This window comes from Piliocolobus tephrosceles, chromosome 20 (assembly GCF_002776525.5).
Source record: "Piliocolobus tephrosceles isolate RC106 chromosome 20, ASM277652v3, whole genome shotgun sequence".
NCBI classification, from domain to species: Eukaryota; Metazoa; Chordata; class Mammalia; order Primates; family Cercopithecidae; genus Piliocolobus; species Piliocolobus tephrosceles.
In genome coordinates this window covers 3,616,556-3,642,708 of record NC_045453.1, presented here as the reverse complement: position 1 = coordinate 3,642,708, position 26,153 = coordinate 3,616,556, and the positions used below count along the sequence as shown (strand labels likewise).

The following is a 26,153-nucleotide window of genomic DNA, read 5'->3' as shown; positions in this document are numbered from 1 at the left end:
TGCAATGTAGTCCCAGCCACTCGGGAGGCTGAGGCAGGAGAATGGCGTGAACCCAGGAGACGGAGCTTGCAGTGAGCTGAGATCCGGCCACTGCACTCCAGCCTGGGCGACAGAGCGAGACTCCGTCTCAAAAAAAAAAAAAAAAGAAAAGAAAAGAAAAGAAAAGAAAAAGAAGGGGGGGGAGGGGAACAGCAATTATTTGAGGGTATGTAAGTAAATGCCTTCACTACCACACGTGCACCCACTTGGATGTTGCCTACATGTCTAATTCTTATGCTATGTGCCTGTAGTTCCTTTGGAATAATTGGGTCCTCTATAAAGATTCACTATACATCACAATGATTCAATAATGAAAAACAATTTTACTTATGTTTTTACAACTGATAGGCACTCTATAGTTACTGTGGCAAATATCACAGAACTGTCCTGGTACATATACACACCTATGCACAAACCCCACCTCTATACCCATTTCTTAACATTGTTTCTAAGGGCCACGTAATTACTGTCATTTCAAACTATAAGATGAAATGGTGTAATTTTCCTTTCCATGGCTTGGCATTTTCAAACCCCTATGCCAGAAATTTTCAGTTAGGAATGCTAGAATTCCAGCCTAGAAGGGGATACCCTACTTTAATGACAGTATCATTAAAGTATACCAAGTGTCAAGCATGCTGAAACCTGGTTAAAAAAAAGTCATAAGGCCACCAGTACAGAGAAGAGAAGGTATACAAGAAATCAGACCACAAAGCTAAGAATAGTAATTGACTTCCACATTTTTTTGAAGAAAATTTACCAGTGAACTGACCTGACATCATATTGGCGCTGCTGACGGGCGTACTGCCCCCTGGCATGCTAGATGAACCCATTCGAGCCTGGTCCTTCACAACAGTGTCTAAAAAAGAGACAAAAAGGCTAGGTTCTGTTTTGCTTGAAAGATTAAACTAATGGTCTGGAAGCCTGAAAGCAGCCAGCTTCATTCTTTGCGTTTTACTGATACTCTACATTATTCCTCAAAGAACTTAAGGCGGCAATTGCCTTCACCATTAGACAAGTGGTAAAAAATAGAAATAGCTTTCCTATCAAACTGTGGTAAAAGCTAACCCTTCAACCACTGGTATAAAGATGAGGTAATTATTTATAGTACAGCTAATTTAAAATGAAGCTGGTCCTGTTGAGGTTTAATGGAGACAAGACACTGTAACTTGGCAAAGATAGTAATATATTACCAGTGTGCCCACAGCTCAGTACCAAGTAAGACAAAGCTATAGGTCCATGTAGGTTAGGGCTATGACCACATTCTCTATCCCAATCAGCCTGTCTGCTTCAGGTACAGGAGACTGGGCAAAAGTATAAATGATTCACTAGAAAACCATTACACTATTACCAAAGGAAAAATGTAATGTTGTAGCTAACATCACAGTAAGGATGGGGTGGATCTAAGTGGTATTTTCACTTAGGATGGCACAGGTGGCTATATTCACAAATCTAAGTCAAGGTGTTCATACAATATTAAGATTTGTAAGCCTCATTAGCTCTTTCCAATGAGTGATTACAGAGAAAGGACAGATATAGGGCTGTGTATTCTAATTCAAACCATTCCACAATGAGGTGTCATCCTCACAGTATGGAAGAAGTTTATTTAGGAATGCTCTTGTGTCATGTATTCTATTAGAGAAGAATTCTTCCAATAATTCTGCAATGTAGTTGCCATCACTATCCCCACTGGAAGAATCTGAGGCTCAGTGTGGGTGAATTAACTGTGCAGCAATCCAACAGGAGCTGGGATTACGACTCTGTTCTATAGGACTCTGGGCCTACATAAACTCTGTGGGCTAGATATCTGGACTCACAGAAATAGGGGTGTTCCATGGCCTCTCTTGCAGTAAGCCGTGACTGGTGGTCATATCGCAGCAGTTTGTCCAGGAAATCCAAGGCCTCAGGGCTGACAAGGTGCTGATTTTCACTGTGGACAAAGCGTTCCCATCGCTTTCGAGAGTGTCTGCAGGACCAAAAGAGGGAATAAGAAATGGGCCATGTGGGCAGAGAAGTTCGACATTTCATTTCTACATTTTTCTTAGCGGCTAAAAGCCCAGCCAAAAGCAAAGAGGGATCAAAACTCAAGAGAGTAATCTTGCACCACTGTGCCACTGAGTGGGACAACCAAGCTAACGAGACTGGAAATAACATAGCTAGAGTAAATAAAGACATCTGAGTCCTCTCAGTTTTTAGAAACATAATTCAGGTTACTTGACAGGACGTGACTGCTTCTGTGTAGCAAGGAGGGTCAGGTGGCTGAGCTCACCAGGCCTATTTCCCATCCCTACACATATTCCTGGCATCTCTGCCACTTGGCCAGAAAAAGCCTTTGCATCAGGAAAGTCCGTCTCCTCCTGTTAAGTGGTTAAGTGTTTAAGTACTGTATCTAGTCACTACTGTTAGAGTTGGTTGTCTGCATATAGTCTTTTTTTTTTTTTTTTTTTTGGTGAGACAGGGTCTCACTTTGTTGCCCAGACTGGAGTGCAGCCACATGTTCACGGCTCTCCGCAGCACTCCCTCCTGGGCTCAAGGGAAGCTCCTGCCTCAGCTTCCTGGTAGTCTGGACTACTGGCACACATCACCATGCAGGGCTGACTTTTTATTTTCTCATGGAGTCGAGGGTCTCATTATGTAGCCCTGGCTGGTCTCCAACTCCAGGGCTCAAGTGATCCTCCTGCCTTGGCCTCCTAAAGTTCTGGGATTACAGATATGAGTCACTGTGCCCAGCCTGCACATCAGTCTTAAAGCATGCATTTTCTATTTCAATTTCTTTCTCTTGGAGAGAGGTTTTTCACCTAAAGAAGCAAGGTAAATGAAGACAGATTTTGATTTTTGCCTCAACTGTAACCCTTCTACTAGAATCTACACTTCATTCATTTTGTAGGAATCCTCTAGCTATAATCCCTCCATCAGACTCCTGTAAGTGAATTTGAATAAAGGGCCATTCAATTCAATGCCTTTATCTAGAGGCCTGCTCAATGCAGCATCCTGTGGTATTGGACCACTGACATCCTGACAGTGTTGGCGAAGAGAATTTAACTGTTTTGAAGATCCTAAGTGCCAGTTCACACCCAAAGTGCTTAAGCCACAGACGCACATATTTTGTTTCATGACTTACCTGCCCAAGATATCATTGAAACGTGGATCTAATTCAATGTTGTATTTGTCAATATAGTCATATAAATCTTCTGTCCCCAGAACCTTGGCTATCCTCACCAACTAGTATTAAAGAAAGACAAAAACCCGTACCACAAGCATATTATATGATCAAATCAACAATTAATAATGATTGAATCAACATAAAGGGGTCATCATGTCTATAGGTATGAATGCTACCTCCTAACAGTTTTAGACTTCAACTCAATGGGATAGTGTTAGAAAAAGCAAACTACTTTATAAGCTGGTTTCTTTCTCTTGAAATGTCATCCTGGCGAATTCTTATTTTTCTCCCCTCAAAACCCAATTGAAGATGTCACTTCTTTTGGGAAGCTCCCATTGCACACTCATACTACTCATTGCTACTGCCTTTTGTGCCTTGTCCACACTTCTACTCTGAAGTTATGACTATAATCTATTTTGTTGTATGTTTGACTCCCTTACAAGATCAACTATGAACTACCCAAGGGAAGAACTATTCTTTCTTTTTCTGTATTCCTCAGTACTGCATGACTTGATACAGAGTTATTGACTTTAACAGAATTCAGGTTGTATTCTTTAAATACATTAAAATTGGACATGGCACTCAAAGGGAACAAGACAATGGTACCTTCCACAAGGTCCTAGAATCATTCCAGGTTCTTGTGAATGAAAGAGCCCTTTGGTCTTCAAGGGGGAAGTGGAGTTAGTTTAAGAAACATCTATAACTCAACCCATATAAAGAGACAAAAGGATCACAGAAATAATAGGCTAACATATTGGAGAAAACTCCGTCTTGGAGAATAAGGTTGTATTAGGAGAATTCTAAGGTAATGTCCTATTTTAAAAATCTGGATGACAATTTGTATGTATTCTTCACAATAAAACAAGCAATGCAAACGACAAGGACTAAGAGGGAAAGTCTGATTTCAAAAGGCTAAGCTGGTAGCTCCCAAAACATCAATCTAAGGATCAATATCAGGGTGGCTGAACAAACAGTGAATTGAAAATTATAGGCAGTCCTGGCTATCATTACATTAGACCAGTAAATTTTTCAATGGGTATAACATATATTACCTGATCATAATTGTCATGTCCATGGAAAAATGGCTCCTTCCGAAAGATCATACTTGCCAGCATACAACCCAAACTCCACATATCCAAACTATAATCGTACATCTGCATAAAAGTAAACTCACTATTATTTGTGAATCCCCAGGCTTGTCACTTCAAAATAAAAGATTAAAAAAAAAAAAAAAAATCACTCCACTGACTCAAAATCAAAAAACTAATAACATCTTCATATACTTCTTTTTAGTCTTTTTTTTTTTTTTTTTTTTTTGAGACAGAGTCTCACTCTGCTGCCCAGGCTGGAATGCAGAGGCACAATCGTGGCTCACCACAACCTCCGCCTCCTGGGTTCAAGCGCTCTGCCTCAGCCTCCTGAGTAGCTGGAACTACAGGCGTGTGCCACCATGCCTGGCTAATTTTGTATTTTTAGTAGAGATGAGGTTTCACTATGTTGGCCAGGCTGGTCTCAAATGCCTTACCTCATGATCCACTCGCCTTAGGCTCCCAAAGTGCTAGGATCACAGGCATGAGCCACTGTGCCTGGCTAGTCTTTTCTTTCACGCATATTTCACTAGGTTTTAAGATAATTTTTACTTTTTAATATTTTTTATTTGAGACAGAGTCTTGCTCTGTTGCCCAGACTGGAGTGCAGGGGTGTGATCTTGGCTCGCTGCAACCTCAGCTTCCCAGGTTCAAGCAATTCTCTGCCTCAGCCTCCCGAGCAGCTGGGATTACAAGTGCCCACCACCACGCCTGGCTAATTTTTTTGTATTTTTAGTAGAGACAGGGTTTCACCATCTTGGCCAGGCTGGTCTTGAACTCCTGACCTCGTGATCCACCTGCCTCGGCCTTTCCAAGTGCTGGGATTACAGGCGTGAGCCACTGTGCCTGGCTTTTTTTTTTTTTTTTTTAAAGACACAGGGTCTTGCCCTGTTGCTCAGGCTGGAGTGTAGTGGCACGATCATAGCTCATTGTAACCTCCAACTCCTGGGCTTAGGCCTTGAGTAGGTAGGATTACAGGCATACACCACTATGCTCAGCTAATAAATATACTATTTTGAATTGTTTTCTTCACGTACACAAAAAAAAAACCCTCCAAATTGTTAGCCCATGGAGACCATCTAATGTGTATCATTAGTATTTTATTACATAAATGTTTCAGAATTTAATCTTTAATTTTCCTATAATAGGACAGTGTTCTGTTTTTCACAATTATTAGTAATACTGTACAAACTATTTTTATGTATAAAATGCTTTTTGAGCTCAGGGGTATAGCCTTAAGATCCCAAGAAAGAAATTCCTACAAGAACAAAGAGTCTGAAACTTTTAAAAACAACTGGTAATAAGTTGGAAAGACTGGCATAAAAGATACTCCCAAGAAAACTTTAGATTTTTCAAACTTGGCAAATCTATTATTAATTTGGTTCCTTTCTCCTTTTTCTGAGGAGAAAGAAGGCTTCTCGGTGGAGCTGGGGAGAAGACCTTTATATTTAGTATACAATTCAGAAGAACAAGAAAACATTCTTGAATTTACTCTGAAGATTGGTTAAACTTAGTTACAGGATGGGCATGGTGGCTCATGCCTGTAATCTCAGCACTTTGGGGAGCCAAGGTGGGAGGATGGGTTGTGCCCAGGAGTTTGAGATCAGCCTGGGCAATATAGTGAGACTTTCTCTCTACACACAAAAAGTTAAAAATTAGCTGGATGTGGTAGCGCATGCCTGTAGTCCCAGCTACTCAGGAGGCTAAGCTGGGAGGATCACTTGAGCCCAGAAGTTTGGGGCTGCAGTGAGCTATGATCACGGCATTGTACTCCAGCCTGGGCAACAGAGGAAAACCCTGCCTCAAAACACGAACAAAAGGCCAGGCGCGGTGGTTCAGGCCTATAATCCCAGCACCTAAATGCACAAAATGACATTTTTTTTTTTTTTTTGTAAATTATGTGCGAAATAATCACAGGACCAAAATTATGCCTGCCCTTCTCTTCTCACCTGATAGTCTACAAGTAGCTCAGGACCTTTGAAGTATCGGGAAGCAACTCGGACATTATATTCTTGGCCAGGATGATAAAACTCAGCCAAACCCCAGTCTATTAGTCGTAGCTGAAAAAGAATAAATCATGAGCAATTTTATCTTTCTCTAAGCTACCCACATTGTGCCATTAGCATACTCTTGATAAAATACACCAGATACGCCACTCTCTGCTGAAACCCCTTCACTGACTACTTATGGCCTTCAGGATGAAAATAAAACTTCTCAGCTTGACATACAACTTTCTCCATGATTTTGTTCCTAAAAGACACAATCTCATTTGTGCTTTTACAAATTTCTTAAACTGCTCAATGACTAAAATGTCCCTACTACCTAGCCTATAATCCTATTGGTAAGCATCTCCTTAACTTTTGGGATATTTAAGTTAGCTCCTCAATGAAGTCTTCTCTAATTATCTAGATAGAACTGATCATTGCCTTCAGCCCCCTGAATTTTAGATGTATTTCTTTAACAAAACCTAAACTCTGTATTATTATGTTTTCTTTTTTTTTTTTGAGACGGAGTCTTGCTCTGTCGCCCAGGCTGGAGTGCAGTGGCCGAATCTCAGCTCACTTGCAAGCTCTGCCTCCTGGGTTTACGCCATTCTCCTGCCTCAGCCTCCCGAGTAGCTGGGAATACAGGCGCCCGCCACCTCGCCCGGCTAGGTTTTTGTATTTTTTTAGTAGAGACAGGGTTTCACCGTGTTAGCCAGGATGGTCTCAATCTCCTGACCTCATGATCCGCCCGTCTCGGCCTCCCAAAGTGCTGGGATTACAGGCTTGAGCCACCGCGCCCGGCCTATTATATGTTTTCTACCTTTTTCAATATGGATGACAAGCCCTAGGGGGTAGGGACTGTTTTATTCACCTTTGTAATTTTCAGAATTCAACATAATGCCTGGTATACAGGAGAAAAATGAATAAATATTTGCTGGATAGACGAAATAACAGAAAAGTCATACCATACAGCTTTTACCAAAACGCATCTTAAATATGGAAAAAGGGGTAAGAGGCAAGCTTATCTGTCCACTGTGCACAGCACGACCATGATCTGAAGTGCCAGCAGCAGGCCCTGAGGAATAACATCGGACTCCTCTGGCACTGAGTTTACTGCCTACATCTCAAAACTAAACGTTTGATTACTCCCTGCAAAACTACCTCCACTCATAGTCTCCCCCTGCTCAGTTAAAGGTGATATTCATCCTGTCATATAAGCCAAAACTTAAGATTCACCCTGGATTCTTGTTTCCCTCAGACCTCACATTTAATCTGTCAACAAATCCTGAAGCCTGTACCATATTCTGACCATTATCATTACCTCCACTGCCACTGCCCTGATCCAAGCCAACACAAAGTCTTGTTTGATATACTGCCATAGCCCCTTCTCCTAATCGGTTTCACTGCTTTCACTCTTGCCCTCTAAACAGTTTAATAAAAACTAAATAAATAGTTTAACAGTTATTTAAAAAATAATTAAATATTTTAAAATAAACATAAACAGCTTTTTAAAAGGATTGTTCAGGTTGCTATGGAGAGATTATAGATTCACAGGAAATTGCAAAAGTAGTAAGAGATTCTCTGTACCCTTTACCCAGTTTCCCCTAATAGTAACATCTTACATAACTACAGTACAATATCAAAACCAAGAAACTGACATTGGTACAATTCAGAAAGATCTTATTCAGGTTTTACCAGTGTTACATGCACGCACATGTTTGTGTGTGTGTTTCTATGCAATTTTATCATATGTGTAAATTCATATAATCTCAACAAGGTATAGAACTGTTCCATCACCACACACATGTCCTGTGTGTAAGCCCAACCCCTGGCAACCCCTGTTCTTTATCTCTACCATTTTGAGAATGCTACAGAAGGCCGGGCGCGGTGGCTCAAGCCTGTAATCCCAGCACTTTGGGAGGCCGACGCGGGTGGATCACGAGGTCAGGAGATTGAGACTACCCTGACTAACACGGTGAAACCCCATCTCTACTAAAAATACAAAACAAAAAACTAGCCGGGCGTGGTGGCGGGCACCTGTAGTCCTAGCTACTCGGAGGCTGAGGCGGGAGAATGGCGTGAACCCAGGAGGCGGAGCTTGCAGTGAGCCGAGATCGCGCCACTGCACTCCAGCCTGGGCGACACAGCGAGACTCCGTCTCAAAAAAAAAAAAAAAAAAAAAGAGAGAATGCTACAGAAATGGAGTCATTGGCATATAACTCTTTTTGAGATTGCCTTTTTTCACTAAGCATGCGATCCACCCAAGTTGTTGCAGGTATCATAGTTCTTTCCTTTTTATTGAGAAATACAACTTCATAATAATAATATATGGTATGGATATGCCAGTTTGTTTAACCATTCCTTCACTGAAGGGCACTTCCCCACCATACCTTTTTTTTTTTTTTTGAGATGCAGTCTTGCTCTGTCACCCAGGCTGGAACGGAGTGGCACGATCTCGGCTTACTGCAACTTCCACCTCCTGGGTTCGAGCAATTCTCCTGCCTCAGCCTCCTGAGCAGCTGGGATTACAGGTGCATGCCACCACACTCGGCTAATTTTTGTATTTTTTTTAGTAGAGACGGGGTTTCACCATGTTGGCCAGGCTGGTCTCCAACTCCTGAACTCGTGACCTGCTGGCCTTGGCCTCCCAAAATGCTGGAATTACAGGCCTGAGTCACCACGCCCAGCTTTTTCCCTCAATTTTAAGCTATTAAAAATATAGTTGCATTCATATACAGGCTTTTGTGTGGACCTAAGATTTTGTTGCTCTGAGATAAATGCCACTGCAGGATTGTATGGTAAGCAGATGTTTAGCTTTTCAAGAAACCAACAAACTATAAAACAATAGTTTAGCATTTTCCAAAATGCTAAACTTTACATTCCTACCAGCAATGTATGAGAGATCAAGTTTCTTCACATTTTTGTCAGCACTTGGTACCATCACCATTTTTCATTTTAGCTGTTCTAACAAATGTGTAGTTAACTGTTAAATTTCAAGTGAGAACATGCCAAAGCTTAGAATGTGCAAAAGCTTGGCTGGGCGTGGTGGCTCACGCCTGTAATCCTAGCACTTTGGGAGGCTGAGGCGGGCAGATCACAAGGTCAGGAGATCGAGACCATCCTGGCTAACATGGTAAAGCCCCGTCTCTACTAAAAATATAAAAAAATTAGCCGGACACCGTGGTGGGCGCCTGTAGTCCCAGCTACTCGGGAGGCTGAGGCAGGAAAATGGCATGAACCCGGGAAGCAGAGCTTGCAGTGAGCCGAGATCGCGTCACTGCACTCCAGCCTGGGCGACATAGCGAGACTCTGTCTCAAAAAAAAAAAAAAAAAAAAAAAAAGAATATGCAAGAATATGCAAAAGCTCTCTATCTTCAGAGAAAAGGCCTAACAATGACCAATAAGGTTTTACATGATTTGGTTTTACCTCTTTGATCTCATTTCCTTCTTTCCCTGCATTCATTCTGTCCCAGCTTTATCCTTGAGGCTCTTCCAACATGCCAAACACATCCTTACCTCAAGGGATTTTGTACTTGCTATTTACTCTGCCTTGGGACATGTTTCTTCATAAGACTGCATGGCTGGGTCCCTTCCAGTGCTCTCTAAAATGTCACCTTTCCAGTGAAACCTTCCTTTACAACTGGTTTAAAACTGTAAATACCCTCTTGCCATTCATTATTCTTGTTTTTGATTCTACATCAAAATAATTTTCTTCCCACCAGCCTCCCTAAATGTAAGCTCCTAAAAGACAAGCATTTATTGTATGTTTAGTTCACTCATATATCCCTAGCCCCTAGAATGGTGCCTTTCACATAGTATGTGCCTAAAAAAATTTAGTTGCATAAACCAATCACCTACCTCCCCAAAGACCACAACAGATAAGTCACCATAGCTTGGTCACCTTAAAAAACTGAAATGTTACAGCATGTGGCCATTACAGCTCTCATGTAAAAGCATTTGTAGATAATAGGGGCCTCATGACACCTACTAACAGAAGTAGCATTTTCTGTATATTTCATCCACTTAACTGTGCACATTTAATTCTCATGAATACCTAGTTGCCTGCAGGGCAATTATTGCCCACACTGTACAAGAAAGAAAAAGAAGGCAAATGAAGACAAAGTAGTGTCTCAGGAAACTAGTTATTCAACAAAAAAGACTAGAAGCCACGTTTCTGGGCTTAGAAGATGAACACTTGCCCTCTACACTAATGTTTCCTTCTTGGTAGCATTCTTAGGAATATAAATAATGGTTCAAATATGTTGATTTGTAAATTCATTCATTCACCAAATATTTATCAAGGGCCAAATAGGTAACTAGGGTCTGTGACAAGGGATAAAGTGTTGAAGATGGGCAATTAACTACATCACGGAGATAAATAACACTTGTCCATCTATCACTTTACCTTTCTGTGCTCATGATCAATCATGACATTATGGGGCTTCACATCTCTGTGCATAATTCCCATGCTGTGACAATAATCCAGGGCCTGTGGGAGCAACAGGTAAGAAAGGAGTTAGCCTGAATAATAGTTAAGAGTCCTTTACTTTTCCCTCCATGTTAATTTTCCTTTTAGCCTCACAATACCCCTGGGATTCAAGCTGAGGACAGTCACTTCCACAGCAATGCTTCAGAGACTTGTTCACGATCTCATAGTCAAGCAAACTCAGGTCTCTGAGCTTAGAGATCTTTTTCTGATATAGTTGTTTCAACATGTTTTCTGTCTTAAAAAGACCCAAAGTATACCCAAATTGCACCACTTCAAAGTTTTCCGTCTTGTACAGATCCTAGACTATTTTCACAGACCCCTCAAAGAAAGAAAATAGATCTTAGGGCCGGGCGTGGTGGCTCAAGCCTGTAATCCCAGCACTTTGGGAGGCCGAGGCGGGCGGATCACAAGGTCAGGAGATCGAGACCATCCTGGCTAACATGGTGAAACCCCGTCTCTACTAAAAAATACAAAAAACTAGCCGGGCGAGGTGGCGGGCGCCTGTAGTCCCAGCTACTCGGGAGGCTGAGGCAGGAGAATGGCGTGAACCCGGGAGGCGGAGCTTGCAGTGAGCTGAGATCTGGCCAGTGTACTCCAGCTTCGGTGACAGAGCGAGACTCCGTCTCAAAAAAAAAAAAAAAAGAAAGAAAGAAAATAGATCTTTACTATAAACCTCTTATTCAAAGAACAGTAATTCTTTAGCAACTAAGAGCCTATAACAGAGGTTGGCAAACCACAGGCCAAATTTGGCCTGATGTCTGCTTTTGTAAATAATGTTTTATTGGCACATAGCCATGCCTATTTGTTTGCATATTGTCTATGGTTGCTTTTGTGCTACAACAGCAGAGCTGAACACTACATGGCCCACAAAGCCTAAAATATTTACTATTTGGCCCTTTAAAGAAGTTTGCCAATGCCTGATTTAGGTGATCAAATCCAATCTGAAATGTTTCCAACCTCACGCTAAAGGGAACTGAGTACTATAATCTTTGGGGTTTGTTAATACCAGCCTTTCAGTCAACCGACGTTATTGGCCAAATTCTCATCCTTCCTGAAGGGCAACTTGGGTTCCCACAGTTCCCAGGGCTAGGCAATCATATCTGTAACTTTCTAAAGCCTTGCTTGCCACAAACTGCATGAGCCAATGGAAAGATCAAGTATCTCTGCTGGCACAATCTCAAGGTACTTCTAAGGCTCCAACAGCAGACTTTATGTCAACTCTTGTTTAGTAAGAAACCTTAGCCAACTTTTAGCAATTCTCTCATCTAGAAAGCTGACCTTGTGACTACTGGGAACAAGATATTTGGTGACCCCACTTTAGAAATGAAAGTAAATTTTCAATCAGCAATCTATAAGCAGAAATTTACACAATCCTTAGGACAATTACCCTTTGAGAACTGAGTTGCAGTTTACGTTTTATTTGTTGAATCTTCAGTGAAATAAAGTAAATCAGAAGCTAGCACATCAGGTGTTTTCACGAGTTTTGAAAATTTAATTTTAACTTACGTAGGGGCACACAGAGATTACAAATATTTGTTAAGGGGTCACTCTTAGCTATTTTACAAACACCCTTTTTCAAATTGTTCTAAATTATACTCCTACTAGACCCCATTCCATAACCCTTGGCACAAGGGTTCTGATCCTATTATTAATTTTTATTTATTTATGTATTTAGAGACAGAGTCTCACTCTGTGCCACTGCACTCCAGCCTGTGCAACAATCATAGCTCACTGCTGCCTCAAATTCCTGAGATCCTCCTGTCACAGCTTCCCAAGTAGCTGGAATTACAAGCATGAGCCACCATGCCCAGCTAATTTTTAATTTTTCTGTAGAGACAGGGTCTCACTATGTTGCCCAGGCTGGTCTTGATCTGCCGGCCTCAAGCAATCCTCCCGCCTTGGCCTCCCAAGTAGCTGGGACTCACAGGTGCACACCACCATGCCCAGGTAACTAAAAAAAAAAAAATTTTTTTTGACGAGTTGATGGGTGCTGATGAGTTGATGGGTGCTGACAAGTTGATGGGTGCAGCACACCAACATGGCACAAGTATACATATGTAACAAACCTGCACATTATGAACATGTACCCTGGAACTTAAAGCATAATACAAAAAAAAAATTTTTTTTTTGAAGAGATGAGGGTCTCACTATGTCACCCAGGCTGGTCTTTTGATCTCCTGGCCTCAAGCAATCCTCCTGCCTCAGCCTTTCTAAGTGCTGGGATTACAGGTATGATACCATTAACTTATTAAAAACTTACATAGAGGTCCCTTCTTTCAATATACTTTACAAAGTTAATTTGCTGGCTTTTCTACCATCAATTTACTATTTAACAAAGAGAAGACCAATTTAAAAAATATTTAGTATCCAAGGTTCACTTACCTTCAGAATCTCATACATGTAAAATCGAATATCATAGTCTGTTAACGTCTGGTACAATTGCTGTTAAAGACAAATGTTTGAGCCATGAAATAATGCTGACAGAAAGGCATTTTTCACCCTCACCCACAGTAATTCAAACCAAGACTTGGCTCATTTACCGTTGTTCCAAGATCTGTCCATTCACTGCTCTCTATTTCTCCAACATTACATTAATTTTAAAGAGATACTCTGGGTCTTCAACTCTTAAAAGTGAAGAATTACTTAAACATATATTGCAGAAGCTGTAATCCACTGTTAGAAACATACTGATCTAGATACGTTAATATGCACCGATACACACCTATAATTTCGTTTGCTTTTATCTTCAGACCTTCTCAAAAAAGACATTTTGGCAAATACACTGCCTCCTTACTAGGGAACTAACTCATTTTTGGCTTATATAGCCCTGCAGATCACCAGTGGGTACGCAGATGGCATAATGCCAAACCTGTTAAGTCAATTTAACAACACTATTCTTGTTCCAATAGGAAAGTAAACTCTGTGAACAACTGTTACGTATCCTTTCCAGTTTCCAAAGAGTTGCAGAATGTTTTTTACATGGACATGTCTTTTTTTTTTTTTTTTTGAGACAGGGTCTCACTCTGTTGCCCAGGCTGGAGTGCTGTGCTGCGATCGTAACTCACAGCAACCTCAAACTCCTGGGCTCAAGAGATCCTCCTACCTCAGCTTCCCCAATAGCTAGGACTACGGGCGAAAGCCACCATGCCCAGCCACATGTACATCTCTTTAAATGGTTAGTAATGTCTTCTGACAAAGTTTTTCTTGAAATTATCATTCTGACTCTAAAACAGCTCCTCCTTTTTTCCCTATCTCTGCAAAAGAATTCACTGATTTATTAATATATAACATTCTGTATACTGGAGTGGTGGAAAGGCAAATCAAAGATCTTTCACAACTTTTACTCCAAAAGAGTAGCTACATTATTCTGTAAAATTGGAACTGTATGAAATAAGTAGGCCACCGGATAGATTGGAATTCTGAGATATCTCTTATAGAGGTTTGTGTTATGGCAGAATTTGACATTACCCTTCCTCGATTCCTGCCTTTTAAGATCTATCGCCCACAGTTCCTGACGAATCCTAAGAAATAAGCAGTCCCTACTTTTATATACACAATATATTTCTTCCTGAACACTATTGTTTAAAGCGAATGCCATAAGGCCAGATCCTAAGTGAACGTGTTGCTGCCTTCATTAGGTTGAACATCAGCAGAAACTGTCAACTAAGTAGTGAGAAGTAAATGTATTGGTCATTAAAAAGAACATTTAACAAATGGGCAAAATATCAAGATGCAGAAAGTGGGCACTGCTTGTATAGGAGTTCTTCTATCTTAAAATTTGCACTGTAAGGAAGAAAATCTTTTTAAAAACAAATTCAAAGCAAGCTCTTCTAACAGCATCATCCCCAAAGGCTATGTGGTCTAAAAACCCACTAGCCCGAAACAGTCGGTTATATATTATACCTTGAAGTCTGTGTTGTTTACGTGTTCAAAAACCAAGGCGGGGGTTCGTGACTAGGGGAAAAGAACAAAAACAAAAACACACATTAGCAACAGCCCTGACAGCTTTAGTGGGGACAATGTTTGCGGATGCTGCATGGTGAATTTGGCAGTCCTCGCCTCAGTAGTAAGAAACCCTCTATTGCTACAAGCCCTCCCCGCTCTGATTATCACCACACTTAGGTCATTTTTGGGATGGATTTCAAACAGAAGACATGGAGCTGAAGTCTCACCAGGCTCTAGGCAGCCCGACAATGCGCCCATCGCCCATCGGCATCGGACCTGAGTTTGCAAAATGGATTAACACATTTCAGTTTCCAGTGCTATCAGTCTCTTAGCCTAGAAGAATAAGAAATAGTCTGTGGGTGGAGGTCTCTTTGAAAGAAAGACCCAAGCTAGTTAAATGGTATATCTGATTAAGCACTTTCAAAGCAGGACTTAATGATGAGGGTTGGGGGAGGGAACAAAAAGAGGCCAGTTGTGCTCCAGGTCAAACACCATCTCAGCCCTGGTGGGCCTTGCTAACACCTACTATACTCACCACAGGGTCTTTTACAATGTCTGCCAGTGTGATGATGTTGGGACCTCCTCTCAAATTCTCCAAAATCTTTATTTCACGCTTAATTTTCTTCTTTTTTACTGGCTGAAAGGGGAAAAGTACGTCAGCAAAAAAAAAAAAAAAAAAAAAAAAAAACCACTCTTTTTCAGAATCTTTCAACATGTAGTGTAATATATAAATTCTTACTTATGAGCACCTTGAAGGAAGAAAATGTCACATTCATCTCTGAATCCTTCTCCTAGCACTGTGCCAGGTATTCTGCAGGTACTTACAAATGTTGAATTGAAAGAAAAAAAGATTTCTATTCCAAAGACCAGACTTCTGCAGAATCAGCATTTCAATCATCAGTCTTGATGTTCATGTTTTAAAACATGTTAAACATGTTAATGTCTTAAAACCTTACAAAGTAGCAATTTAAATGGTTAGTAATACTAAAGTATATCTTGAAAAGCTTTTTATCAATTAGGATGAAACATGGGCCCTTTCCATTTCTTCTTCCAATCAGGGCCAACAACAAGGATGGTCAAAACATCTTTATGTAGCATAACCCTGAGGGTAAAGTGTGGGTCTTGGAGTCATAATGCCCAATGTGAAACCTACCTTTACTACCTGCTAGCTGTAATGGCAAACTACATAACCTCTCTAAGCCTTTCATTGTAATGGCAAACCACATAACCTCTCTAAGCCTTTCGTTAAGTGTAAAATGAATAACAAGAGTACCCATCTCATAAGATTGTTCCAAGAATCAAATGAGGTATTTGAAAGACTTCGGAATATGGCTGGAACATAACATAATAATAACTGTCTAGTCTGATCGCCAATACTCTTTTTTTTTTTTTTTTTGAGACGGAGTCTCGCTCTGTCGCCCAGGCTGGAGTGCAGTGGCGCGATCTCGGCTCACTGCAAGCTCCACCTCCCGGGTTCACGCCATTCTCCTGCCTCAGCCTCCCGAGTAGCTGGGACTACAGGCACCTATCAACATGCCCAGCTAATTTTTGTACTTTTAGTAGAGACGGCGTTTCGCCATGTAAGGCAGAATGGTCTCGATCTCCTGACCTTGTGATCTGCCTGCCTCGGCCTCCCAAAGTGCCAATACTCTTATAAATGAATCCCTCCATTCTAAAAAGAGTACTCTGCAGAGTGTATCTTAAACATTCCTTTGTCCTCACCCATCCTTTCCACATCTGTTCTAGTATGGAATCCTTTCCATTTTTTTTCTGAGGAGCGCCTTGGTCCAACTGTACCTCCTTTACAAAGCCTCCTCCTTTTCTTTTCTTTTTTTTTTTTTTTTGAGACGGAGTCTTGCCCTGTCGCCCAGGCTGGAGTGCAGTGGCACGATCTCAGCTCACTGCAACTTCAACCTCCCAGGTTCAAGGAATTCTCCTGCCTCAGCCTCCGGAGTAGCTGGGATTACAGGCACACGCCACCACGCCTGGCTAATTTTTGTATTTTTAGTAGAGATGGGTTTCACCGTGTTGGCCAGGCTGATCTCGAACTCCTGACCTCATGATCCACCTGCCTTGGCCTCTTAAAAGTGCTGGGATTACAGGCATGAGCCACCGTGCCTGGGCTTATAAAGCCTTCTCCTGAATAGTCTAAAACAGTCCTGGACCAAAGGAAATACAATGCAAACCACATGTGTAATTTTAAATGTTTCTTGTGTAGCCACATCAAGAAATTTAAAAAAGGACAAAATTAATGTATTTTATTAATCTAAAATCTTACTTTAACATACAAATCAATGTAAAAAATTACTAATCTATTTTACCTTTTTTCTGTATTAAACCTTTGAAATCTAATATATTTTACCCTTACAGCATATCTCAATTCAGCCTAGCCACATTTCAAGTGCTTAACAGCCTCATGCGGCCTGTGTGCCTGCTGTACTGTGGACTGTGCAGGTCTTTTCCGAGAGTGTTGGTCACCTCAGACTCGATGCCCTGCATAGAACTGTTAGAAGTTAAATACATCTCATCTCTTCATTTACAAGATTGGTAGTTACTAAAGTTTGATGACCAACAATCATCTGGATTTTTTTGACATACAGACTCACAGAACCCACCAAGATTTACTAAATCAGAATCTTGAGAGGGAAACGGGGTATTTATTTTTAGATACTTTCCAGGCTGATGATCCAGGTCCAGAAACTACTAAATAATATACTATAAATTCTTTTAACTTTGTCTTAAGCCTCAAGCACCTGGTAGCAGAAATCAAGCAGATTTTGGAAACACTGACAGTTCTCAAAACCTGGCTTTGTGGTTGTGCAGTGTTCAGAAAAGCATTTAAATGTTTCTCATTGCTGAAAGGGACTATACTTCCCCGTCAGTGATTTACATACCACAGTTAGAACAGGTCCAATGCAAAGGGGTACCCAATAAATAGAAGCTATTTTACTAATGACTTCCATGTAGTCCACATTGAATTCAACCCACGACCTCTTACCCAATACAGTATCTACCTAAGAAACAAGATAATAGAAGTTTTCTCTTCGTGCTGGGAGATCTTTCTATCCTGCAGAGACTAACCCAACAACTTATCTCCTGTTTTTCATTTACTCAATTGCTGGATTTTTTAGTGGAAAAAAAAGCTTCTGGTTGACAAAACTATTCTACAGAATCCTTCGAATCTATAAACTTAAAAAGCTGGTTTGTGACAGACCAGGCCCTAATTTAATGTGATCAATGCAACTTTTTCTTATTAAATAAATAGGGGAGATTAAAAATTTTAAATATGGTTTACGAAGGAACTTCATCTATACTTACACCACCTACCCACAGTTACAGTAAAATATACAATACAGTTAGAAAAACTGAGCTGAAAAAAATCTTTCTAAATTACCCTTCATTCAAAACTATCAAGGGCTCACAATTATCTACAGGAGACAGTCATAATTTTAAGACTGCAAGGAAATGCAGAGATTTTTTTTCCAGGCCTTCACCAACTTAATCTCTCTTTCCAAGTTCAACTCCTATATATGGTCACATAACGTTATATCTTTCACATGAAATATTTCTCTCACTTTTCCCTCTTCCTCCTTTCTTATCTTGGTGCATTCTATAGCCTGCTTCCCTTCACCACTTCCACCCAACACCTATCCAAATCCTCCTCCCATTTAGCCTGAAGACAGCTCCAGGGAGCTTTTCCTGACTACTACCCTCTTCTGAACTGCAGACCCACTATTCATGCTTTTCATGTGGCTCTAAATAATAATACATCACCTCATTCTATCATATACCTTTCCATATGAATATCACCATACAATCATAAAGAACTCCAGTCTCCAAGGTATGTACATACGCACACAATTTTGTATTTAATCCTTTCTGTTTTTCGAGACAGGGTCTCACTCCCACTGCCCAGGCTGGAGTGCAGTGGGTTTCATCACAGATCAGTGCAACCTTCAACTTCCAGGGTCAAGTGATCCTCCCACTTTAGCCCCTCGAGTAGCTTCAACTAAAGGCACATGCCACTACACTGAGCCAACATTCTTTTAATAGATGGATAAACATGTCCTAGGTTAAAAGGACTACTGTGGCTAGTTACCCAAATGTTTTGATTTCCAACCTAGTTCTCTTTCTACATATTTCAAGATAGATATAAATATTTAAACTCTTTGGTTCTCAAATGGCATGCCAGGCACTCCAGCAATGCACAGGAGTACTGTGGAATACTTTACTTTTTTGAGGAAAACACACCAAACAATCATTGCATCTGCCAGATACTGGGTGCACTACCAGCTTGAGGTAGTTCGTAGTTTCAACCTTAGATTGCATTATATTCCTTGTGAGGGCGCATATTTTTTGTGAAGCTGGGTTTGCAGTAGTTGCTGTGATAAAAAGCAAGTACTGCACAAAAATCAACGACAGGATATGAGGGTGGTGGTGTCCAATCCGATTACAACATTTGAAAAGCTATGCAGTAACAGGTCTACATAACCCGATGGTAACAAATTATAGTTACTAAGAATAAAACTATTATTTTTCTTTTTATTTATGTGAATAACTTTTTAAATGGCTACCAAGTTGTTAAAATAGAAATACTTAGTGGCCAGGTGCAGTGGCTCATGCCTGTAATCCTGGCACATTGAGAGGCCGAGGCGGGCGGATCACCTGAGGTCAGGAGTTTGAGACCAGCCTGACCAATATGGTGAAACCCTATCTCTGCTAAAAATACAAAAATTAGCCGGGCATGCTGGCATGCACCTGTAGTCCCAACTACTCGGGAGGCTGAGGCAGGAGAACTGCTTGAACCCAGGAGGCGGAGGTTGCAGTGAGCCGAGATCTCGCCGCTGCACTCCAGCCTGGATGACAGAGCAAGACGCCATCTCAAAACAAAAACAAAAACAAAAAAAATAAAACTTACTTAGCTATTTGGACCTTGCCACTTAACACAGAGATGAGGTATTTCTTGACTTAGGAGTACCATGAAAAATTACTAAGATAGTATAAGTGTTATAAATTGAGAAAGTTTGGAAACTTCTACTTTTCAGTGTCAAATATGAAAAAGTTCCTGTGGTAAGGAACTATATGCTAAGTTCCCAATATAAGACAGTGCACAGCATGTTATAACTAAATTAAAAGTTGTATATTGGTAGCCCAGAGGCCAAATCTGGCCTGCGCATTATTTTTTTAAATCTTGAGCCAACACTTAAAAGTCAGGAGAATTCATATACAAATATAAATTTCTGGCTTTTCTTTGGAAAACAGAGTATGAAGCAACAATGGACTTGCATTACTGCAGGGCAATCATCAGCTTCAGCTGAGAAGCAGCTAACTCCATTTGAAGAGGCATGTGTTTCCCAGTTTGTTTTAGTCCCTATCACTCACATCATCTAAGCATGGGCAATTATACCAGACTAGCTGCACTGATATCATCTGTCTGTCCCCCTTAAGTCCTGTGACTCCTCATCCTTACAAAGTAGAGGCAATTATTTATTTATTGAAAATAAAAGCCTCATTATATAATGAAAAGTATAGGAAATAAGTATTAGGCAAGAACTGGGAGAGAAAAGACTATACCTTTGCTCCCTTACTCTGCCACAATCTAGCAATATGAGTCAACTCAAATCACTTCTTTTGCTTCAGTTTCCTGATCTGTCAAATAAGCAGAACTTGTTCAATTGAGTTCATACTATACAAGAAAATTTTATTTATTTGCTTTGGCACCAAAAACCTTTTAAATGCTGTTTTAAAAAAGTCTTCACAACTATTTTTAAAAATCTATATTCCAAATACCTCTGAAATTATCTCTTGTACTCACCTTGAGAATTTTAACAACAACTTTTTCATTATTTGTGATGTTGATGGCTTCAAATACTTCACTGTATTTACCTCGGCCTAATTTTCGAACCAGCTGGTAGTCATCTTGATTTCTGTGGACACAAACAAAATGACTTATAAATGGTCAAATTATCAAGCATCAATTCAACTTACAGGAATCTACTGCCAGCAGGTGTAAAAGAAATAAGAGGTATTTCAAATAATTCCCAAATTGGTTTCATTGTATTTTTTTTAATTAGGCCACTTAAAAATACGTGTGTTCCAAATCCTAGAATTAGGAAAACTTACACCTTTCAATTATTCTTTCAAATCCCAAACTGTTTACATCTTTACTGGCATATGACATGGAGCTAGCTTGTATTAACGTTTGTTCTAAATATGTTTGTCTCCAACAAGAGACAGCTTTCCCCAAGAGAATAATTTTTATATATTCTTGTCCCTTAGGGCTTGGTCCAGTGTTGGCACTTAGCAGGAACTCAAAACATTTTGCAAGACTGTTTCAATCTAGCCAACTTTGGCAGCAGCTGATTTTTAACAGGCCTCTTTGAAGGCAAATGGCTTTGAAATGTATAGGCTTAATCTATTTGCCCTCCAGGGCAAGCTCTGGGGATAGTCCATGTGTAGTAAAGTTCACAGAGCACACTATAGATTGTAAGCTATAGTCAGTGGTCTTCTCCTCTACTTATACCCATATTCTGTGACCAATAAGCAACATCAGAGGTAATAAACAGAGGTAGAATAAGGGAAATGCCAACATTTTCCTCCTGCCCCTGCCTGCTTCCAATGTAGAGGGCTGTGCTCTGAAGAATGACAAACACAGTTCCATTAAGGCCTAAATTCTATCTACTCCTGCTGGAGCTACTAAATATCCAATATGAACCAAATCAACCATATCGACCATTCATTTTCCTCAAGTAGCTAAAAAGAAAGTGAATGAAAAGACAAAATGTACTAAAAACAATGGACAACATTATAATCATGGTAGGTCTAGTGAGTTCTCTTCCTATGGGAGGGTATACAAAACAAATGCGAGCAAACAAACAGTACCATGTCAAAAGCCCAAAAGGGCTCTTCAGTGCCATTTAAGCAGAACCAAGTGCAAAGCACTCAATTTGAAGATAGCAGTTGAAATTCCTATAGTAAACAGTGTTACCTAGAGTCCAAAGCCTGTGACATAAACGGAAAACTGTTAGATTATCAGTAGTAACAACAACATTTATTGGTAGTAGCCGGGCGCGGTGGCTCAAGCCTGTAATCCCAGCACTTTGGGAGGCCGAGACGGGCGGATCACGAGGTCAGGAGATCGAGACCATCCTGGCTAACACGGTGAAACCCCGTCTCTACTAAAAATACAAAAAACTAGCCGGGCGAGGTGGCGGGCGCCTGTAGTCCCAGCTACTCCGGAGGCTGAGGCAGGAGAATGGCGTAAACCCGGGAGGCGGAGCTTGCAGTGAGCTGAGATCTGGCCACTGCACTCCAGCTCGGGCGACAGAGCAAGACTCCGTCTCAAAAAAAAAAAAAAAAAAAAAAACATTTATTGGTAGTAAACCACACTGGCACTTAATGGTGTCTTTACAGCATACAGTGTCTCTGTATTCAGAAGCAATGTATTTACTGTTAAGAATCATGGCATACTCAAGTTAGCTGGGTGGGGCAGCAGATGCCTGTAATCCCAGCTACTCCGGAGGCTTAGGTGGGAGAATCGCATGAATCCAGGAGGCAGAGGTCGCAGTGAGCCGAGATCACGCCACTGCACTGCAGCCAGGGCGACAGAGCAAGACTCATCTCCACACACACACAAAAAAATCATGACATACTCAAGATTAAACATACACCCTATGACAATTTAGGGAAGCGTCCACTTACCACTTACAGGTTATGGAAATCACACGCAGTCAGATATAAAATACAGCATACAGGAGCTGCAGCTTTGGTTTTCTAGTTGCTTTCTTTTGCACTTGAATATCAAAATACTTTTATCACACAAGTATGATCTGACCAATTAAATGTCTACCACATTGGGACAGGAAATACAAACATCCAAATGAGTCTGCACAGAGAATTAGGAGGGCAAACACAGCTGCTCAGGCAGACTACAACTGTTCAAGATAGAATTTGGGCTGAATTCCATGTTAAGACATGCCTAGTCTCAGGATAAGGGCAAATGTTTAAGAATTTAATTCTACTTCTCATCAGAAAGAAGTCACCTTTTTGGAGAACTGTTTCATCCTCCTGTATCAACATGAAACAACATTCTCTACCTCAAAATACTTTATGTAAGATTTTGGTGCTTTCAAAGTCTCTCAAGTATCGACTCTCACTGATCTGCAATGCCCTTAGCTTGATAAGCAAGCTGATAGGTAACTTTTTATTGCCAGGTGCCTGTACAGAATACTGTCATGAGTTATTTAATGACATTCTGAGAAATGTGTTAAACATCAGAGTGTTTACACAAACCTACATGGTATGGCACACTACATACCTAGGGTATAGCCTATGGTTCCTAGGATACAAATGTGTACCATAATAAAAAGGCAATTGTAACACAATGGTATTTGTGTATCTAAACATAGAAAAGGTAATGAATGCATTGTTGATGTTACAACGACATCATTAGGCCACGGAAATTTTTCAGTTCTCTTATAATCTTATGGCACTGTCCCACATGTGGTCTGTCATTAATTCAAACGTTGTTATGTGGGGCATGACTGCATATAAATCAGAGAAAAGGATAAGAAACTAAAATGATTTTTAAATGGCAAGCCCATTAAAATTGTTCACTTGCCAAAGCAACTCTGCTTCTTCACTGCAAAACCAAATTTTCAGCTCAAAAGAAGAAAACACAAATTGGGCTTTCATCTTGAGGTATACACATACAGAGTCATGGAGGTTTTCTGACAAAAACTACTCAACAGATCCACAAGATTCAGCCCTTTGAGCGAGTATAATGAAGTCAACAAAAACAATTACCCCCATTCCACCACATGTGACTCGTAATCCCAGTATTCTCGAGGTCTGTGTGTATTAACATCTGTGTAAACTCTGGCCCTGCTTGGCACGGGTCCCGACATGTCAGACAGGTTGGCGGACAAAGCTGGACTTGGTGTTTGGAGATCTGGCAGTCACTGTGTTCAGAGGCAGCTGGGGGTAAGACCTTGTTTCAGACCTGTTTTCTTCAAACTGCAGAAACAAAATGCACAAAGTCCAAGGAATCATTTGCAGAAGGTATATGGGAAGGAAATAATCTTACAAATAATAATGGCTTGAAATATACCTCTGGCTCTCCTACCTATAGCCAATAAATATAGCTCAACTGTGTTAACCAGTGCTTCCTATGAGAAGAAAAATACCAAGAAATACAGTAAACTGATATTTGCTTTAATCATATTTTGCCAAATATCCTGTTACCTATGCATGCAAAATTTGAATAATTTTTGTAAGACAGCCTGGAAGGGAAAAATGGCATTGAGGATAGATACATCAGCATTACCACTATTTATATATTCTACAAAAGGTATTGGCAAGAAAAGTACTTTCAGCAGCTTTCTGTAACTTAAGTAGGGGAGCTAAAAGGTTCTAGAATGGCGGCAAAGCCAAGAGTACAACTTGTCCGTCTGACTCATATTTGATGAAACCAGGAAGAGAATAAAGACTTGTTCTCATATGTCAAAGTTCCATGTCATCTTATAGCAATACAAATATTTTGGGGGAACCTTATGGTAATAATCAGTAGAACCTTGATCACCATTTGGAAGACACACTTGATTTCATTAAATTTAAAAACAGAAATCAGTAATATTCTCTTTATACTTAATACAGGAGCTTAAAAACTGGCATAAAACAGTAATACAGATTAGCTGAACTATGCAAAATTTGACACTGGTGGAAAATAAGTAAAATGTTAGAAATATGCTATCAAATCAGGTTCCTTTCCAATGATGTCTTCCCTATCTCCTACAGCATTTGCTGATTCCCCTCATTATGCACTTAGATGAAATTGTATTGAGTTTCCAAATGTGATAACGTGAGAAGGATACAACACCTATGCAGTTTCCTGACTGAGACAGCATAACTTCAATTTGTATGTGTGTATGTATGTATGTACGTATTTTAAGACAGGGTCTTATTCCACTGCCCACGCTGGAGTGTAGTGGTGTGATCATGGCTCACTGAAGCCTCAACTTCCTAGGCTTGGGTGATTCTTCCACCTCAGCCTCCCAGGTAGCTGGGACTACAGGCATGTGCCACCACCCTCAGCTAATTTTTTGTATTTTCAGTAGAGACGGTGTTTCACCATGTTGCGCAGGCTGGTTTTGAACTCCTAGGCTCAAGCAATCCTCCCACCTCAGCCTCCCAAAGTGCTGAGATCACAGGTGTGAGCCACCGCACCCGAGCCATAACTTCAATTCAGAAAAAGAGGAAGTGTCTATTCAAAAAGGTGAAAGGGGTACTATACTCCTAAAACATGTCCATATCATAAAAGACAAATGGAGGCTAAAGAGACACTGCATAAATGCAATACGCTATTCTAGACTGTATTCCATACTGCAGGAGGTGGAGGTGGGGATGCTATAAAAAACAATATTGACAGAACTGGAATTCAGAGGGTATTAAATTATTGTATCAATGTAAATTTGTGAAGTTGGTACATAATCACAACAGTTAAGAGAATATACCTATTCTTCTTCTTTTTTGAGATGGAGTTTCCCTCTTGTTGGTCACGCTGGAGTGCAATGGCGTGATCTCGGCTCACTGCAACCTCTGTGGCCTCCCGGGTTCATGTGATTCTCCTGCCTCAGCCTCCCGAGTAGCTGGGATTACAGGCATGCGTCACCACGCCCGGCTAATTTTGTATTTTTAGTAGAGACAGGGTTTCTCCATGTTGGCTAGACTTGTCTCAAACTCCCGACCTCAGGTGATCCACCCGCCTCGGCCTCCCAAAGTGCTAAGATTACAGATGTGAGCCACCGTGCGCAGCTCAAGAATATGTCTATTTTGTTTTTTTTGAGACGGAGTCTCGCTCAGTCGCCCAGGCTGGAGTGCAGTGGCTGGATCTCAGCTCGCTGCAAGTTCCGCCTCCCAGGTTTATGCCATTGTCCTGCCTCAGCCTCCCGAGTAGCTGGGACTACAGGTGCCCGCCACCTCGCCCGGCTAGTTTATTTTTTAGTAGAGACAGGGTTTCACCATGTTAGCCAGGATGGTCTCAATCTCCTGACCTCGTGATCCGCCCGTCTCGGCCTCCCAAAGTGCTGGGATCACAGGCTTCAGCCACCGCGCCTGGCAAGAATATGTCTATTCTTAAGAAATTTTCCTGAATTAGAAGTAAACAGCCATGATGCATATAATCTACCCTAAAATGATTTAGAAAAAAAGTGTGCCCACACGTCTACATGTGTATATATAGAGCACACATGACCGCACACACAAAAATAATAAAACAGGTTGGGTAAAATATTACAATAGGTAAATGTGCGTAAAGGGAATAGAGATGCCCTTTGTACGATTTCTATTTACTTTTTGTTGAAACTTTTTTGTTTGAAACAAGGTGTCACTCTGTAGGCCAGGCTAGAGTACAGTGGTCTGATCACAGCTCACCGCAGCCTTGACCTCCC

General features: G+C 40.8%; 1 protein-coding gene across 2 annotated transcripts in view; it reads right to left on the bottom strand.

Annotated features, from left to right (window-relative positions):
* The window catches only part of CSNK2A1 (casein kinase 2 alpha 1), a 66,944-nt gene that overhangs the window by 5,417 nt on the left and 35,374 nt on the right, over positions 1–26,153 (bottom strand). For both annotated transcript variants that reach the window (XM_023220362.3, XM_023220363.3), the window contains 11 exons: positions 23,512–23,721; positions 20,522–20,633; positions 15,242–15,343; positions 14,665–14,715; positions 13,144–13,203; positions 10,678–10,761; positions 6,237–6,347; positions 4,252–4,353; positions 3,158–3,258; positions 1,854–2,002; positions 809–895 (listed from right to left, as the gene is read on the bottom strand). In XM_023220362.3, the coding sequence (XP_023076130.1) occupies positions 809–895; positions 1,854–2,002; positions 3,158–3,258; positions 4,252–4,353; positions 6,237–6,347; positions 10,678–10,761; positions 13,144–13,203; positions 14,665–14,715; positions 15,242–15,343; positions 20,522–20,633; positions 23,512–23,612 (1,060 nt within the window). In that variant the 5' untranslated portion in view covers positions 23,613–23,721. The remainder of the gene's footprint in view (positions 1–808; positions 896–1,853; positions 2,003–3,157; positions 3,259–4,251; positions 4,354–6,236; positions 6,348–10,677; positions 10,762–13,143; positions 13,204–14,664; positions 14,716–15,241; positions 15,344–20,521; positions 20,634–23,511; positions 23,722–26,153) is intronic.